The sequence below is a fragment of the Apis florea genome, unplaced genomic scaffold, assembly GCF_048593485.1.
Source record: "Apis florea isolate Af1SG1 unplaced genomic scaffold, ASM4859348v1 contig_2411_pilon, whole genome shotgun sequence".
NCBI lineage: Eukaryota > Metazoa > Arthropoda > Insecta > Hymenoptera > Apidae > Apis > Apis florea.
Genome location: NW_028256580.1, coordinates 819038 through 836942, shown reverse-complemented (window position 1 = coordinate 836942; position 17905 = coordinate 819038). Strand labels below are relative to the sequence as shown.

At 28.2% G+C, this 17905-nt stretch overlaps 4 protein-coding genes and 2 long non-coding RNA genes across 13 annotated transcripts; 3 read left to right on the top strand and 3 right to left on the bottom strand.

The window, feature by feature from the left end:
- Positions 1-224: 224 nt before the first annotated feature.
- LOC100864396 (uncharacterized) lies at positions 225-4013 on the bottom strand. Of its 3 annotated transcripts, XM_086905432.1 has the most exons (4): positions 3658-4013; positions 3203-3486; positions 2603-3114; positions 225-2535 (listed from the first exon to the last, which is right to left on the bottom strand). In XM_086905432.1, exons 3-4 carry the CDS (start codon positions 2963-2965, stop codon positions 835-837), a joined length of 2064 nt encoding a protein of 687 aa, XP_086761558.1. In that variant the 5' UTR covers positions 2966-3114; positions 3203-3486; positions 3658-4013; the 3' UTR covers positions 225-834. The 3 variants fall into 3 exon arrangements, with proteins under 3 accessions (XP_086761558.1, XP_012339271.1, XP_031771152.1); XM_012483817.3 differs by having other exon boundaries at positions 2603-3486; XM_031915292.2 differs by having other exon boundaries at positions 2603-3486; positions 3913-4007.
- A 382-nt stretch (positions 4014-4395) lies between these two features.
- LOC100863397 (signal peptide peptidase) lies at positions 4396-7513 on the top strand. Its single transcript, XM_012483828.3, has 6 exons — positions 4396-4674; positions 5036-5146; positions 5224-5306; positions 5380-5554; positions 5634-6127; positions 6214-7513. Exons 1-6 carry the CDS (start codon positions 4495-4497, stop codon positions 6290-6292), a joined length of 1122 nt encoding a protein of 373 aa, XP_012339282.1. The 5' UTR covers positions 4396-4494; the 3' UTR covers positions 6293-7513.
- LOC100863758 (proteasome subunit beta type-2) lies at positions 7181-8935 on the bottom strand. The gene is made up of 3 exons (XM_003691895.4): positions 8113-8935; positions 7535-7891; positions 7181-7425 (listed from the first exon to the last, which is right to left on the bottom strand). Exons 1-3 carry the CDS (start codon positions 8201-8203, stop codon positions 7250-7252), a joined length of 624 nt encoding a protein of 207 aa, XP_003691943.1. The 5' UTR covers positions 8204-8935; the 3' UTR covers positions 7181-7249.
- On the top strand, positions 8552-9619 carry LOC147657992 (uncharacterized). The gene is made up of 2 exons (XR_015291354.1): positions 8552-8926; positions 9085-9619. It is a non-coding gene; the product is annotated as an uncharacterized LOC147657992 (long non-coding RNA).
- A 1309-nt stretch (positions 9620-10928) lies between these two features.
- On the top strand, positions 10929-16739 carry LOC100863284 (uncharacterized). Of its 6 annotated transcripts, none has more exons than XM_086905426.1 (8): positions 11041-11091; positions 11971-12008; positions 12677-12875; positions 12989-13228; positions 14488-14574; positions 14872-15003; positions 15090-15241; positions 15338-16739. In XM_086905426.1, exons 3-8 carry the CDS (start codon positions 12678-12680, stop codon positions 15462-15464), a joined length of 936 nt encoding a protein of 311 aa, XP_086761552.1. In that variant the 5' UTR covers positions 11041-11091; positions 11971-12008; position 12677; the 3' UTR covers positions 15465-16739. The 6 variants fall into 6 exon arrangements, with proteins under 6 accessions (XP_086761554.1, XP_003691939.1, XP_086761556.1 ...); XM_086905427.1 differs by having other exon boundaries at positions 11971-12037; XM_003691891.4 differs by lacking the exon at positions 11971-12008 and having other exon boundaries at positions 10953-11091.
- On the bottom strand, positions 11576-14195 carry LOC116414022 (uncharacterized). The gene is made up of 3 exons (XR_004224460.2): positions 14068-14195; positions 13402-13586; positions 11576-13327 (listed from the first exon to the last, which is right to left on the bottom strand). It is a non-coding gene; the product is annotated as an uncharacterized LOC116414022 (long non-coding RNA).
- Positions 16740-17905: the final 1166 nt, after the last annotated feature.

Below are 17905 nucleotides of genomic sequence, written 5' to 3'. Positions count from 1 at the left end.
TTTTTTTTTATTAGCTGATTACAAATATTTAACTTTGTTTATGATGCTATATTATTTTAATATTATTTTTTTATGTTTTAAACAAAGAATTGAAAATATACTTATTTTGTATTTAATTTCTTGAAATAAGATATTTATAAATTTGAAACAAAATATCAAATAAATATAAGTTTGAAAAATAAAGAATACATTTTTTTTTAGTAGTATTTATTTAAAAAACAACATATGATCAATTAGCGCAATTTAATCTATAAATTCCATCGAACATAAAACATCTTAGAATACATATATGTATAAATCTTAAAAATTTATTCTTGATTTAGAAATCTGTTTTATATTTATAGAATACAATTATATAATTTTGATTACAATTTTTAAATTGCAATATAATAAAAAAGTAAAAAATATATAATATTAATTAATAAAATACAAAAGAGAAATACATTAAAATATATGATTATATTTTGAAATTTCAATAATAAAATTTTAATACTAATGTGACTTCATTCTAAAAGTTATTTAAGATGTAAATAATTTTTTACTTCAAGTTCTTTCAAAAGAATAAAGATTTTAAGTATTTGAGATTCCTTATAAGATATAAAAATATTTAAAATCTATAAGCATATACCAATATAGCATATACTAATCACATAGAATTACAAATAAATTGTAAGTAAATAATAAATTTAAAATTAATGAAAAATAGTTATTACAAATAGAAAATGGAAGCTCTTAAAATCTTTACTAATAACGTACATAGATATAAATTTGGATAGTTTTATTTTGAACAATTTGAAATGTCACATCTTTTATCAGAAAATTATTTTATATTGTTTATTCTTTATTTTTTGTATGAAGACGCATATGTTTTTTTAAATTATCAAGTCTATTACATCGTCGATCACAGAAATCGCATTGATAAGGCATTAAATTGCTATGCACTACTACATGACCATTTAAATGACTAATCTGCTTGAATCGTTTTCCACAAATAGTACAAACATATGGTCTTTCATTCATATGAGCTGATGCAATATGTGTTTGTAAATTTGTTTTTCTTACAAATGTAGCTTTGCATATATCGCATTCGAATGGCCTCACATTCGCATGAATAGCCAAATGAGATTTAAGCACATTTTTATGTTTAAAATTCTTTTCGCATAAATGACATTGGAATGGTCGTTCATCGTTGTGTACTTTTTTGTGAACGGACAAATGAGCAAGTTGTTTGAACATTTTTGCACAAATTTCACACTGATATGTACGTCCATCTTCGTGTGCAGCACTTATATGCCGACGTAAAGTATCTGCCAAAGTGTATCGTTTTCCGCAAATTTTGCAGCGAAATGGACGCTCGTTTGTATGAGTCATTAAATGTCCATTTAGATTTCTTTTTTCAAGGAATCGTGCACCACATACATCGCATTGATACGGTTTTTCTCCATTGTGTACATACATATGTTTCTTTAAAGAATTCGAAAGACTAAATCTCTTCTTACAAATTGAACATTCGAATTTGCGTTCACCTGTGTGCACCAACATATGAGACTTTACATGTCCTGCTTGTTTGAATCTTTTTCCACAGATTACGCATGGAAATTGACGTTCATGAGAATGAGTAAGTATATGTCGTTCCAAAACACTTTTAGTGGTGAATACCTTTTTACAATTATCACATTCAAATAAACGGAAAGCCTCTTTAGTTTTCATAATGTAATTCTCTTTATGAGACTGAGTATGGATTTTTAATGAACTCAATGATTCAAATTTCACTCCGCAAACTGCACAATGAAAAGAACGATAATCTTTATGTGTTAATGAATGTTGACTAAGATGACCTAATTGTTTAAAACTTTTATTGCAAATTTCACAAATGTAAGGTCTTTCGTTTGTATGAGATCGCATATGCCTTTTTAATACGCTAGGAAAATTAAATTTTTGATTACAATATGAACATTTCAGACTTGGCTCTCCATTTATTTTCATAGAACGATTGTCTATAGTAATTCTTTTTCTTTCTTTAAGAAGATTTAAACTCTTTATTGCTTTTGGACAGTCATTTGCTTCATTGGATTGTGTTTCATTAATATTTAAATCCGAAAAACTTTTTAATTTGGATAATTTTGTGGTCAATGTTATTTCATCTTGTGAATTTCTATTTTTTCTGTTTCTACTGAAATTAGACAATTTATTTTGTTTATGAGATTGCCGCATATGTTTCTCGTATAAACTTAGAACATGAAATGTTTTGTTACATAATTTACATTCAAACTTTTTTCCCTTTATATGGGTTCTCATATGATTCTTTAAATGACCAGGTTTCATATACTGTTTTTGGCAAATTTTACATTTTAAATTGATTTGATTTTCTATATTGGTTCTGTTGTCTATTCCTAATTCATCCTCAAATATTGAATCTTCTGTATGCATGTTTAAAGGTTCACTTTTAACATTTACAAAATTAAAATCAGGAGTGTCCATTTGAAGCTCATCCCTAGCTTCATTGCAAGAATCTTCACTTTCACATTCTTCTGCCTGATGAATTACAGTAATAATTACTATAACTCTTGGATATAAAAAATTAGATTATTATTATACTTACAGTTTTTATATTTTTGATGTTTGCAAAAGCAGAGTCTTCTATAAGCTGTTGCTTTTTTTCTTTCTTAACATCATTTTGTTTGTCTGACAAAAGATCAACCCATTCTTCTTCTGTCCATATATTATTTTTTAAATTTATTATATTAGTTTGTTTTTGAAATTCATCATGTACATTTTTTCCAAATAATATGTCATAAGGAATTTTTCCATTTTCACATCGAAATGTTGAATTTTGAAAAATCTGTATATGTATCAAGGCTTCATACCATGTTTTTGTTGGATTTTCTTTTATCCAACATTCAAGCAAACTTTTAAAATCTCTATTACGTTCATTGGTTTCAATAATTTCTCCATGAAGTATCATAAAATCTTTCCATAAGAGACGTAATTCTTGTACAACTTCTTCTGCAAATTTGCGTCCATTGCTGCTTTGTAAAACTTGTGGTGCTCCAATAATAGTCAATATATCTAACAGTTTTACAGCTACTTCATTTGCAGTATTTCCATGTAAACCTTTTAACACAACAAATTTAGATATTTGATCCTCATAAACAAGGAAATATTTGTAATTACAAGTTAATTGTATTGGCATATCTATTACATCAATTTGTCCTCTATGGTATAATTTTTTTTCCATAGTAATACAATGGGAATTCATGTTTTTAACTTTAAAATTATTAATTCTACATAAGTTTTTAACAATTTATCACAATTTATAAATATGTGCTTTCTTCAGAGATAAAAAGGTATATATCTTTTGGCAAACTTTTATTTTATATTTTGAAGATCTAATACTGATAGTTTCCAATAGTAAATTAAATGTTTTCTGTAATATCTTTTTTGTTTTCAATGTGTCCATTATTCACTTTCTTAATTCACTGGTATCTGTGAAAAAAATAAAAAATATAAAGAAAACGCGCGCGCACATATACACATATATATACACGCATGCACACACACACACACACACACACACACACACATATAATATTATATAAAAAAATTAAAAATAAAAAAAAAATAATTGGTTTTAATCTTTATTTTTTTAAAACATACCATGTAATAGTTCGATAATAATAGTTCATTAGCACTTATATATAAAGAAAATATTTTTAATTTTTATTTGTACACATGAATAAAAAAACTATTCAAATAAAATTTTCATTTTTTTTAAACTACAAAACAATGCACATTTTTAACCTATGCATTCTTTATAAGATATAATTTCAAAATTAAATTCTTTACATTTAGTATTTAAGATATTAAAAAATATTAAATTATTTTTATAATGATAATAAATATTTTTTTCACTTTTTAATTTCCTTCAATCTTCACTATTCAATTGTAAATTCTTATTTGTCATTTTCACCGCGAGTTCTCAATACTTTATTAAAGTAAAACTTGACAGTACTATAGTATAAGACAAATAATGTTTATTCGTCCACGTGTCGAGACATGTAAAGGTTGATTTTTAATAAAACGTTTTATCGTATATAAAATGTTAATAATAAATTAAAATATTTGTATTTTTTAATTTTTTTAATCATATTAAATTAAATATATAATAAATTGCATATTTATGTTAAAAAATTAAGATAAAAAACTATAAAAATTATTAGTGGAATGATAATTACTTAAATTCAAAATAAATATATTACAAAAAAAAAGATATTTTACTAAATTATTATTAACAAAATAATTAATTGATAACAAAAATTTGTAATGTATAAATAAAATTTTTATTTGTTTAATAGTTTAATAGTCCTATAATATAACGTACGTTTATCTATCTTCATATTATTTTTTCAAAGATTACTTTTTGAAGTCGTGTCATTTGTGTGACTACACACAACTGACTAACTGACTACACACGGTCCAATTAATAAGTGCAAGATGGCAAGCGAGGTAAATGAAATTGCTGCTGAAGCGAGTGAAAATAATGAAGCGATTACGGGAAGAATATCTTCGACATCTGAGGGAATGGCACTTGCTTATGGAAGTTTGATAATTATGGCTATTTTACCTATCTTCTTTGGTAGTTACCAAAGTGTTAAACACCATAAGGAGCAGCAGGTTAGCCACGCGTTTGACATATGTTTTACACGCGTATGTCGAAGAAATTTATCTAATCTTTAAAAAATTATTAAATTAATTTTCAAATTAATGATATTATAATAATAATCTTTACTACATTTTTGATTCTTAATTAATACGATAATATTTTTGATTCTTAATTAATACGATATTTAATAAATTTAAAAAGTGATAATGAATTTCTTGTGAATGTATACATTATAAAATGTCTACTTATTAATTAAATTTGGAAATTTGTTTCTAAATTTTTTAAATTTTATTAAAAAAAAAATTCTATTTTATGTAATATTCACTTATATATTTATTTAAAATATTAAATAATATTTTTTATGTTTAATAGCAACAATGTAAAAAAAGCGGAGAACAGCCAGATACAATGTCTCGCAAAGAAGCAGCAATATTTCCTTTTATTTCCAGTATTACATTAGTTGGACTGTATGTATTATATAAGGTAAGAAGAGATGAATAAATAATATTTATATAAAAAATTTATTTAATCCAATTTAAAGGCATTTTTATTATTTTCAGATATTTGACAAAGAGTTAATTAATCAAATTTTAGCTGCATATTTTTTTTTCTTAGGAATCTTATCTTTGTGTCATCTTACCAGGTATAATTTCAGATCTAATAATATTATATTTCTCAAATGGTCTTGGAATTACATATTATAATTATAATTGCAGCCCTTTAATTTCATCATTAGTACCTGCTGCAATTCCAAAAACTCATTATCACATATTATTCACTAGGGGTGAAGATGACAAGGCAGAACATATTATCAATTATAAATTTAATCTTCATGATATTGTTTGTCTAATATGTTGTTCCCTTATTGGAACTTGGTATTTTCTAAAAAAGGTAATAAGATTAAAAAATATTAATTTTTTTAAATAGAAGTGTACTTTGAAACAATTTTTCTATTATTTTAATTTTACAGCATTGGATTGCCAATAATTTATTTGGAATTGCATTTGCGATTAATGGTGTAGAATTGTTACATGTGAACAATTTTGTAACAGGATGTATTTTGCTTTGTGGACTCTTGTTCTATGATGCATTTTGGGTATTTGGTACAGATGTAATGGTAACAGTCGCGAGATCATTTGAAGTACCTATTAAGTTAGTGTTTCCTCAAGATATATTGGAGAAAGGACTTACAGCTAGCAATTTTGCCATGCTGGGTTTAGGTGATATCGTTTTGCCAGGAATTTTCATTGCTCTTTTATTGCGATTTGATAATAGTTTGAGTAGAAAAACAAATGTCTATTTTTATTCGACATTTTTTGCATATTTCATGGGACTGTTAGCTACAATGCTCATTATGCATTTATTTAATCACGCACAACCAGCTCTATTATACCTGGTACCTGCTTGTTTAGGTACTCCTTTGCTTCTAGCATTAGTCAAGGGCGACTTGAAGGCATTATTTTCGTACGTATTAATAAATATTTCATTTATATTTTTCATATTTAAAATTATTTTAAAACGTTAGGTTGTAAATCATACATCTTTTTCAGTTATGAAGATCATCCAATTAATGCGATACAAACGGAAAAATCGGCTCAAACACAAGTAGAAATGAAAAAAGATACATAATATTTAAGTAATGATCAGTGTAATAAAATTTTCAGCATTTCTATTATGCTGTTATTGTTCTAAATTTATCTTATATAGGAAAAAAAAAAGAAAAAAAAAAAAAAAAGAAAAAAAAAGAGATAGTTTGTCTTATGCTCAAGCTGTACAATCATGAAATTTAAAAGTGTCAATATGTAATTGTTTTACATGCACACTATGGAATAATCATTTGATTATTATTAATATAATTAGTATGCATATATTTAAATTCAATTGAATTAATGATTTATAACTGATTTCATTTTTGTATTGCTTTTCATGAATGAATTAATACATATGAAAAGATTAATAATTTATATAGAGCAGTTATCTAAGGACGGAAATAAATATTCTTTTTTAATTAAATTGTTTTTTATAAGAAAAATTTTGAGTAAATAAGAATTTACATTAATATACATATCATAAGTATAAATTAATTTTCATTGAAAATTTTTCATTTTTTCTAATTATAAAACAAAAAATTAGATTGAAATTTTTTATCCTTATATAAAATAAAATTTTTATGTTATCATAGAAATTAGACTTATAGCCAAATTGATTTATAATCTCTATCTATTTATAAAAAATCTTTATCTATTTTTTTAAAACTACAAAATATTTAAAATTACAATTACACATAATTCTTTGAATTTATCATTATTTTATGAACTTGTAATTTTATCAGATATATACAATTTTTTTATAATCTCTAATTGTTTTAATTTATAAAATTTATGAAAAATAAATTTTGTAGAATATATAGTTAGAAAAATTTGTTAACATTTTTTGAAAATATAATAAAATTCTTTTCATTTATATATCCATTTTTTTAAAATAATTATTTATAGATTTCTATTCAAAGAATAAGTATAAGATATTTTAATATCTTTATTTCTTGTATGGATAATATTACAAATAATGTAAATAAAAATAGATACTTTATGCTTTATCAGTGTCTTCTATTGCCAAATTTTTTGCTGTGATAGGTTCCAATTCTTTTATACCTTCCTTAGATACTTTTTGTACCTTGAAGTTTGGAAGATTAACTATCAATCTCTTATGTATTTCTCTAACACATCGTTTCATTAGTGTATATGCTTCTTCTTCTGTTGAATCTATAATACAAAATAACACTAGTAACAGATTTTTGATAAAGAATTTATAATAATATATATGTTCAAATAAATATCAATGAAAATTTGATTTCTATATTTATTTTATTACCATATTTATGATATCTATCCAAAATAGAAAGAGAGAAGAAGCCTCCATAACCATGTGATGCATAAGGCACCTTAACACATGATGCTAAATAATCAATGAAATATAATTCTGGTCCAGTATTATCATCATAACCGGCCATTAATAAATTTACAAAATATGGTGTTCTACTTCTAAGATAATCTGCCAAATTTCTTCTAGTAAATAATGCAGCTGCTTTTGGAGATAATTCATAACCATTTCTCATTTTATAAAGTTGTATATTCTTCCCTATGTATTCTGAAAATTGTGTAGTGTCTCCAGATTCTCCTGATACTGCCATAATAAGTTTATCAGACATTTTATGAATCTTTTCTTCATCTGAAATAATATAATCAGTAACTTAGATGACTTGCATTTATTGCATAAAAAATTATTTTATTTATATATATAAATAAAAAAATAAATAAATAAAATACATTATTCTAAATTATATACATAGATAAGTTTAATATTGAAACAATAATTATAGAATAAAATGAAATAATAATGAAGTAAACAAATTACACTGAGGTTATAATCAAGCATATATAATTCTTTACCGTTTTTCATAACCATAATAGATTGAGCTGTAGTCATATCAGCCGCAACTAACACAAAGTCTTTAAATTGAATACCAATTAAACATTCCATTTTAATAAATAACTATTTTTTTACTACCGCTTGGGCTTACAACACGATCAAATACACCGAAAATTGCCTGTCATGAACTATAAGGTTAGGATCGTATTGCCGATCATCAATGTTTTATATATCCAATGGCATGCATTCTTACAATTTGTTTGAACTTAATTGGTTAACAAATGTAAAGAAATATTTTATAAAAAATTAAATAATATTCTTTTATTTCAAATACGAAATTATTAAATTATTTTTGATCAAAATTAATAAATTCAAATTAATGATTTATTAATATATTTATTACATAATTTATTACAAAATAAGAGGCAATATATAAATTATAAAATGAATATAATAATCAGTTATCCCGCCATCTCGATAGTTTGTATGTCAGTTATGAATAACTGTAGTTATTTATAAGTAATTGTTGATTTTCTTCTTAATTATTTTTATTCAAAATGTGAAGATTATTCGTGGAAAAAATTGATTTTGAGAAATAGTAAATGAATATCAAAACTGAATACCAAATGTATGAATATCAAATAAATAGAATTTAAATAAAAAGTATATTGAACTTAATACCGAATATTGTTTAATTTATTAAATAATTTACTTGTCAAAATAATATAAAAAAATATTAAAAAATATATTATTATAATTTTTAATAAAGTTTAATTAAATTTATTATAAAATAATTATAGTTGCGACGAAGTAAACAGTTATGAAGAAAATAAGGTAAGAAAATGAACAGAAATGATTGGTTCTCGCTCGTTGTTATACCATTGCATTTCTGTGTCAGTGGTAAAGGTCTAATAGCGGACTGGATTTCTTATTCTTTTCAGTTTTATTATAGATGCCGGAACACTAATAATTTTTTAAAATTCATTCGGCAGGAACGAACATGATATCGCTAAAGCACAGGATATGGTATTTCAAAGAAATAAAGAGAGACAAACAAAACTGACTTTACAAATATAAAAAATGTCTATACCAAACCAAAGCATGTATGTGTTATGAATTCCCGTTCTTTTGAATCTAAAAGTCGCTAACGAATCTTTAAATAGTTCCCGTTACTAAAAACATTGGATTCTTTTTAAAGGTTTCATTTTATTGAAAAAATCTATTTTTATTTTGATTATCATAATATATGCATTTTAAATGTATCTTCATCGATAGAATTTATTTTATCGATAAATTATTTAATAATATTGAATAGATAAGCATATAAAAAGGGGAAAAGAAAAGATAATTAAAAAATATTTGGAGGAAAAAATGATAAAAATAAAAATAAGACAATGTAATTATAAAATGCTAAAGATGCATATATTTATTTATAGATATATGCTAACAATTATCTAGATTAATATTATAGAAATTATATGTATAATAAATTAGATGTAATAAATTAAGAATGAATGGTATCTCTAATTTTATATTTTTATGAATTATAGAAAAAAGAAGAAAGTAAAGTATTGATACTTACAATAGATTCAGCAAAATTAGTTCACCTTATTGAAGGTCGTTCGTTAGTCCCGTTACATTAATATCTGTGACATGAGTGCGGAAAAATATCTAACGAAATATTATTAATGATCTTGAAATAAATTAATAATTTATATTTTAGAGAGCGTTTATTAATAATATCAATTATGTTAAGATCAAATTAAAGAATTTTTAAATATCATTGAAGATATTTCAGTTAGATAGAGATAGAGATAATAGAGATGATAGAGAAAAATATATTATATTACATATTTGCTGACCGTTTGATTTATATTTCTCGTAAAGTACAGGTCATCGTTTCTATATACGATGATTAGCAAGATGCTCCTAATAAGAAGATATGACTCCAGCATCCCGCTACTGAAACAGTTATGATGAATCGTGACCGCCTAGTCCAGGGTGCACGCAACGTGAAATGGGCCTTCAAGAAGAAAAGGAAAGCCTCTGGTCGTGGACGAGTGAATGGCTTGGGCCAACTTCATCGATGCACTATCATTTTTTTGATTTAATTTATTCAGGATAGCGATTAAGGGATTATCAATATGAAATATTTTATTCATAGCGACTTTTATTCTTTTTTAAACAAAATTTAGAAATACATTTAAATTAATCTTTCGAATAATTAATTTAATTCATAAATATTTCTCCTTTCTTTTTTAGATATCTTTCTATCTATAATTAATCCCTATTATGATTAATTGTTTTTGATATAATTGAAGAAATTCCTGGAAAAAAGAAACAAAGAATAAAAAAAGGATCTTTGTGTAAATTAAAAGAAAAAATTCTTGAAATTATTATAAATAGTTAAAGATCTTAACATATTTAAGAAATTTATTTTTTCCAAATAAATTTTATGAAAAAATTATATTCCAAAACAATCATCATATGCTTGATTCTGAACAGTTATAAATTTCTTATAAATTCCTTATAGTTAAAAGAAGTTAAACGAAATATCTTTCAATTTCTTTAATTAATTTAAATTAAAGTCCAATATATTTAAATTATAATGAATGGGAAATTCTATTTTCAAGTTCATAAGAGAGATAACAAATTTTATAATGAAAATAATGAAAGAAAAATGAAAAATTTTGCAATTATTCGTTCAATTGAAAGATTGTTTTATACGAGAGAATTCGTTTATGAAATAAAAGGCACATGGAATGTCGGAACCGTAAAATCTGCTCGAAGAATATTCGAAAAGTAGACCTTCGTGATCGACAACGAATAAAGTAGCAGAGGATTGGTCCGTTCCATTGAAAATAGTGCCAAAGGTATGTGGTCATTGGCCGTGCAACTCATCCCCACGTGAGTACGCAAGCTATATAGAACACTTCGCACGGAATTTCATCTTCAGAACTGAGAGTCAGTGTCAAGGGAGTCCACTTGGAAGTAACGAAGTGAGTACAGTACAGTAGTACGTTTAAATAAATAACATCGATTTAATCGATCCTCGATTACTCACGTTCGAATTCTCAAAATTCTTTCGTGATCGAGAAAACGAGCATTAATTTTTCATTTCGAACGATCACTTTTTTTTTTTTTTGCGATTCAAATTTGAATAGATGCTTTTACTTTCGTACTTGTGTCATTTGAAACTAGAAAGGTATATTTTCAAAAATGGAAGTCAATTGTTTGTAGAATTACAAAAATTTTAAACATGATTTTAGATATTATTTTTTAATAGTAATAAAGGACTTTTATACGAAAAGAATAAAATTAGAAATTGATTTGGAATAAGATTGAAAAATTATCGAGCGAAAAAACAGATTTTTAAGATAAAAGTACTTTTTTACAGGTGTTGCCTACAGTTAGAATTAGTTGGTGATCTTTCCGGCAACGCCGGAAAAGTACCGTTTTCGAAAGGCGTATTTTCTTCAACACTTTTTCTATTTATTTTTAAACTTTCAAAATATTTTTTTATTTTATTTGTTATACAATTTCTCTCTTATTAATAAAAAATCTAATGTAAATTAAACGACAATTTCTTTTAAATTCTTTTTTTTTTATAAATAACAAACTTGTATAAATTTAAAACGTATCAATTATTCTTACAATTATTCTCCTCTACCCTTTTCTTCAATTCTTTCGAACATTTATCAAAAAAAATTCCATTTGCTTTTATCCGTCCAAAATTTTATTATATCTTAAATAAAATAACTTTAACTTGGATTAAATTTTCACGATCATTTCTTCTTTCTTTCTTTTTCTTTTTTTTTTTTCTTTCGTTTTTCTTTTTCCTTTTCCTCTCTCATATTATTTGTTTGTCTTTCGTTTAGGAGGTCGGTGACTGCAGTCTAAGAGATTGAACACGACAGTAGGTCGCGACCGCGTTTTCAGATAACGGTATCCCTCGAGTTCAACAAACCGGTAGCTTCGATCGAGAAGTGGGCTACCTGGTGCTACCAGGATGACCTTAACCGCTCTGACACACTTTCTTGCCGCTCGACGTTCTTTCTTTGCTTATACACGCATTACACACTCCTTTTTTTCTTTATCGCTCCTCCACTCGGATCAAGATTACCAATACCAAATCTTTTCGGTGAAGATTGATCTTCTCTTTCTCTCCTTCTTCTTTTTTTCTTTATGGAAAAATAATGGAAAAAAATATTGTACATTCGAGATTGCGCATGCACTCGGCCATTATGGGATATTAAATTAACATAATTTTCGTAGATACACTTCGATTTTTTTAAAATTTCAATCTTGACTTGTATTTGCGACCGATCTGATACTCAAATTAAATCATAGTTGTTCAAAAGAAAGAAAATAAATTAATAGAAAAGATCAAATATGGAAGTTGTGATATATCCGTGTTTCGAAACAGTGGATTTGGAATCTTCATTCCATATCACTTTCTCTTTTTTTTTTGAATCATTCAAAGTTGTGTCATCCCCTTTCTTTCTCGATTCATTAATTTTTTGATCCTTACTAACCGACTTAATTAACAACTCTTTCAATTTCTCTCCTTTCCTTTTTTTCCAGAATGAATTACAGCCAATGCATGTCGCTATGCTTGATGGCGCTTGTTCTTGGACAAGCAGCCACGCTGCCACAGCACACTCAGTATCCGCAACAGTTCCAACAGCAGGTCAGAGACGAGAGGAAATTCGCAGAAAAGCCAAACGCAATGAAAAAGGTGGCCCTCGATGACCTAGACGACATTAGTACCAATCAGATTCAAGTAAATTATCGTTACATTCAATTTCTACAGTATTAATTAATTAATTCACTCCTTCCTATCTCCTTAAAATTTTCATCAATCAAATTCTTGATTGAATATTCTGTTCCATCCAGGAAGGTAGCAGTACCGGGTTCTCGTGGTCGAACATGTTGAGCATGCTGATGCAGATGATCCTGGGTCAAACGGGCGGAGTGACAGGTCCGAGCAAGAACGAGATCGACGACGGGGCACCCGCAAGCCCCTGGGCAAATTTGCTATCGGTGGGGCTGAGGGTGCTCACCGCACTTTTGGGAGGTCCTCAACAGTCCGTGGACGGTATCGACAAGGTTGATAACCAAAGCAGCCCCATGCAGGTATGTGCGGTATCCCACACACACACACACACATACACACACATTGTGGTATCCAACACCTTGTTAATTACGGTCATTTCCGCTTCAACACCGATTTATCTGCGAATCAAATATATATATTTTAGGTAACGATTAAATACTCTACTCTATCGATAAATACGATCAACCTGAACCTGAATCGAATTTCCGAAATTAGAAAGAAACACGAATTAGAAAGCAATCTTGATGATTACTCGAAACGGGTCCCGCACAACAGGAACAAGACAAGAGTTTCCGAGAGACTTTCATCTTGATCCGGGTCGAATAAATGAAAGCAAGCATGAGCCGAACTGACTGTATTGCGTTATTCAGGTCAAACCTACAAACAGTAGAATACAGTTGAATTATTCCATGGTATATTACGTATATGAGCGATGATCAAGCGTATATATTTGCTCATTTATTCTGATTTCCATTCATTCTTTTCTTTTTCTATCATGGAATCGTTCCCTACGTAGAACATTTATCCAGACATCACATACACGCACACGCGCGCGCGCGCGCATACACACACAACACACGATATTTGCTGTACATTTGAATAGCTAATTAGAACTGGTAACGCATACATGCTGTAGACTATACATCGCTAAGCATGACGCGGAACACAGAGAGTTTGTCCCTTCCTTCTCTTAAATACACAATAATAGAATTTCGAGAAGGAATAATTGCTACTTTGTCTCTCTTTCTTTCTCTCTTTCGTTGAAAAGACGCGACGTTTCGTGCACGTATTGTAAAATAATATCGTCGCTTTATATATATATATATATATATATATATATATATACATATGTTTTTACCTTTTCTCTTTCTTTCTCTTTTGTTATTACAAAATTATTTTTAGATAAAAATCACAGCGGGCGTACGACGCGAATCGTTACTCCTGTTAACGAGCTCCACTGTCCCCTTAATCAATTAAGGGAACACTGATCACGTTAACGATCTTCACGTTTTCTAAACCGCATAATTCCCTCTCGATTTAATATATATATATATATGCTACGAATTCGAATCAAATCAATCGATCGTATGTTGTTGTGATTTCGTGTAATTAATTAAAAGAAAAAAGGAAAAAAAAAAGAATTAAAAAACAATACTCTCCTCGACAAGATCTGTCGCTTGGGTGTAAAAAAGTTTACACAGACTCGACTCTTCTTCTTGTAAATAATGATCATCAGAGGACGTCAACTTAGAGCACATGGCTGGTGTCGGTTGTTTAGGGCATTTTGACTGCGGTGCTGGGCGCGTTTCTAGGACAGGGCAGAGACCCCGATCAGGTTGCTGTTATGGCTAAAAACGCTTCCGAGGTTAGTACGTGATCGTACATTGTACATGAACAATTTTTTCTCTCTGATTGACGTTTCGACTAAAAGAGAACGAAAAACGATTTATTATTTCACGCGTAAATTATGAGATTGAAACATTTGAAACGAAACGAGAATTTGACGAAACGTCGACGAGTCGAAAAAATAAATAAAATGTATATATATTCATATATATACATGCTTTTTCACGTGTAGACGCTTCTTTACCTTATTTACTCTTTTTTTCGACATTATTTCACGATATTATCTTATTATTTAAATCATTTCTTTCGAAAACAGTTCATCAGCATAGTGATCAATCTATTGGACGCATTGAAGACATCGTTCTCTCATCGTTCTTTGACGGCCAGATCAATGGGAAGACGGGACACGGTTTCGGAAGCTGCCGTCGCCTCCATTTCCATGTTAAAGGTAACCTCAATCTTGGAAATGTCTCTTCTTTTCTTCTTTTTTGTTTCAACCTGTGAACAAATTTATTTATTATTTCTTATTTTCAGGGCTACATGAGATCAGTGAAATCGTTTAACAACGTTGGTCGTGCCGAGGACGAAGGTCAACGTGGATGTGCTGAAAGAGCCCTCTGCGAGGCGAGCGCGGAATGCGTAGCGGATGCTCAAGGAACGTCATCTATCTTCTGTCAACTTGGATCGTAAGACCATAACCTCTCTATAAAACGATACTTTTTTTCTTAATTATTCGATTCACCATTCGATTGAAAAATTGAAATAATTCTTTTTTTTTTAAGATACGCGACGAGCTATCTTCTCCAAAGACAAAGCGGAATAGGTTTCGAAGCATTGTACGAGGCTGGACGACGTGGGCGCACAGGCGAGGATTGTAGAACCTTGTTCATGGATTGCAACGCCGTATGAAAATCTGTTTCGAGTCCGTTCAAGTACGATTTAGATGGATCTGGATTAATACCTGATACTTTTAATTCTTTCGATCTTGTTTAAATCAAATTCGACGAGGGATTCCGTTTGAAATTTCGAAGAAGAATATTGGAATTTTACGGAATTTGTTATTAAACCGGATATCGCATCTTGAGGTTAAATCGTACTGGAGACCGACGAAAGAGTAGCTTTATGTTCGAGAACCGTGTCCGAGACCAAACCACACAATGGCCATCTTCTGCCCGAGCCTCTCGTTCGACGAACCGTCCAAGTCTCATCGATCGAATTTTCTTAGAATTTCGAATTTCAAATTGAAAAATATAATCGAAATGAAACCGTAATTTAATTAGAATTTGTATGAAACTGTATGAGGGTAATTTGTTGATTAATGATTCACAATAGCGGCGATTTATACGAAACTTTCTGAAAGTCTTCCAGAATTTCTGAATTCCTTATTTGTGCGAAAGGAGTTCGTGACAGAGCTGAAAGAAGAAGCCGTGCACGCTAGCGGGGAACGTATACATTTTAATGTAGAAGTAGACTGAATGAGATTCCAGATCTGGATCAAACCAGTGTATCGTTTGAACAGATCTCTACGATAATCATGATATTTATTTCTATTTATTGAAAGACATAGAATTAGCGCGTAATCGAGATTCGAAGAATCTACTATGTAAAGGAAAGGCAAGTTTTTTCGTTTAAAATCAATTTCCGTTTAAAAATATTTACGATATATTTATATTTCAATCCAAATTATCCAAATAATTATTACGATATATTTTGATTCTTTCAACTTGCCTCTTCTTCATTTTCTGTTGTCATGTTCGACCTAATCCTTCATATTTAATTTTTCACTTATCCGCATTCAACGAGACATTTTCTTCATTTTGTGGAGGAAAATGTGTTTAAAATAGTTGAAAGTTTGAAATCTGGTAAATCATTTCACGTATTTCTTTAACTCCTTCTATTATTGTTCGAGGAGAGGTTCAAAGAAATTCGAATTCTCTTTCCTTTTATATTTGACGAGTTAACATCTCAGGATATTGTGTTTGTTTCATCACCCGCTAAAAATTTTTCATTGTATATAGGCGTTATATATGTATACACATAAATACACATATACGGGTGGAGTTTTTCACAATAGCCAAGATCTATTTAATTCAGTTAGCGTATCATTTAGACATAAGTTGTATGTATGACGTATGCTGTACGATGACATTTAAATTGAAGTTAATAAACAATCTTACTGATAAATCATCTGGTATTTTCTTTTAATTGAATTTTCTTTAATCCATTTATACTGAAACATCTACACAAAGTTAACAAAGAGATGTAATTTCAAATATGTGTATATACGATATATAAAACAAAGAAAATTAAAGAATACACGTATATCTTGCCGATAAGTTAGATAGCCGATCAAAAAATTTTAATCAGCGCCATCTCGTGTTTGGATCACCGAAGTTCCAATTTCTTACTAGCATAGCAGAATGTGCAAGGAGGTATACTATAAAAAAGGAAAGCAACACTTATCGAGAAGGACGGAGAAAGCGTGCCACTATTTTTGGTTATGTAGCTCCTAATATTTTCGAATATAATTAACCCAATGTTGAAAATTAATTAATTACTCATTTTTCACTAAAAATTTCTGCACTTTTGGACTTTCGTTTTGAAGCTAAGATCTCAGATAATTTTCTCATATGGATTTTAACGATAATTTCTTTTCTATTAATTATTTATTAATGATTAAAGCGCCATATATGCACTCAATACATTTTTCTTATCATTATAGAATCAATTTCTAAACATAAATATATGCATTTGAAACGTTATATCCTTCTTTAGTTTCACGTATAATTTTCATTTATAATTTCTTTCTCATTCGAACAAATAAATCGATCATTTCTTACTCGATCACGGATTAAAAATTCGCGAGAGTAACATTCCCCAAGATAATTGCTAATAAATAATTAATTAGAAAGAATTTTATATTAAAATTTATACGAGAAACTTGTTTCAAGTTCTATCTTTAAGACGCGAGTTTAAAAGTACGGAAATTTTTAATAATAAATCAATAATTAATGAATTTTTAATGTTGCGTATGTGAAAATAATAGTTTTTCTATCTTTCTCGCGCAATATTGCTCTCCTTGTCTGTGACGTCATAGTCAATTACATACCTCCTTGCACATCCTGCTATGCTAGTAACGAGTCGAAGCTTCGATGATCCAAACGCGAGATGGCATTGATCAAAATTTTTTGATCGCTGTCTAACTTATCGACGAACGAAATACATTTTTGTTTGTAGGATTTAAGAAAAGAAACACAGTGGCAACACAAACGAGGTTGATAGATTGATTTATATTTATATAAATATTTAATATAATATTTATACATTATAATATTATAATATTTAATACA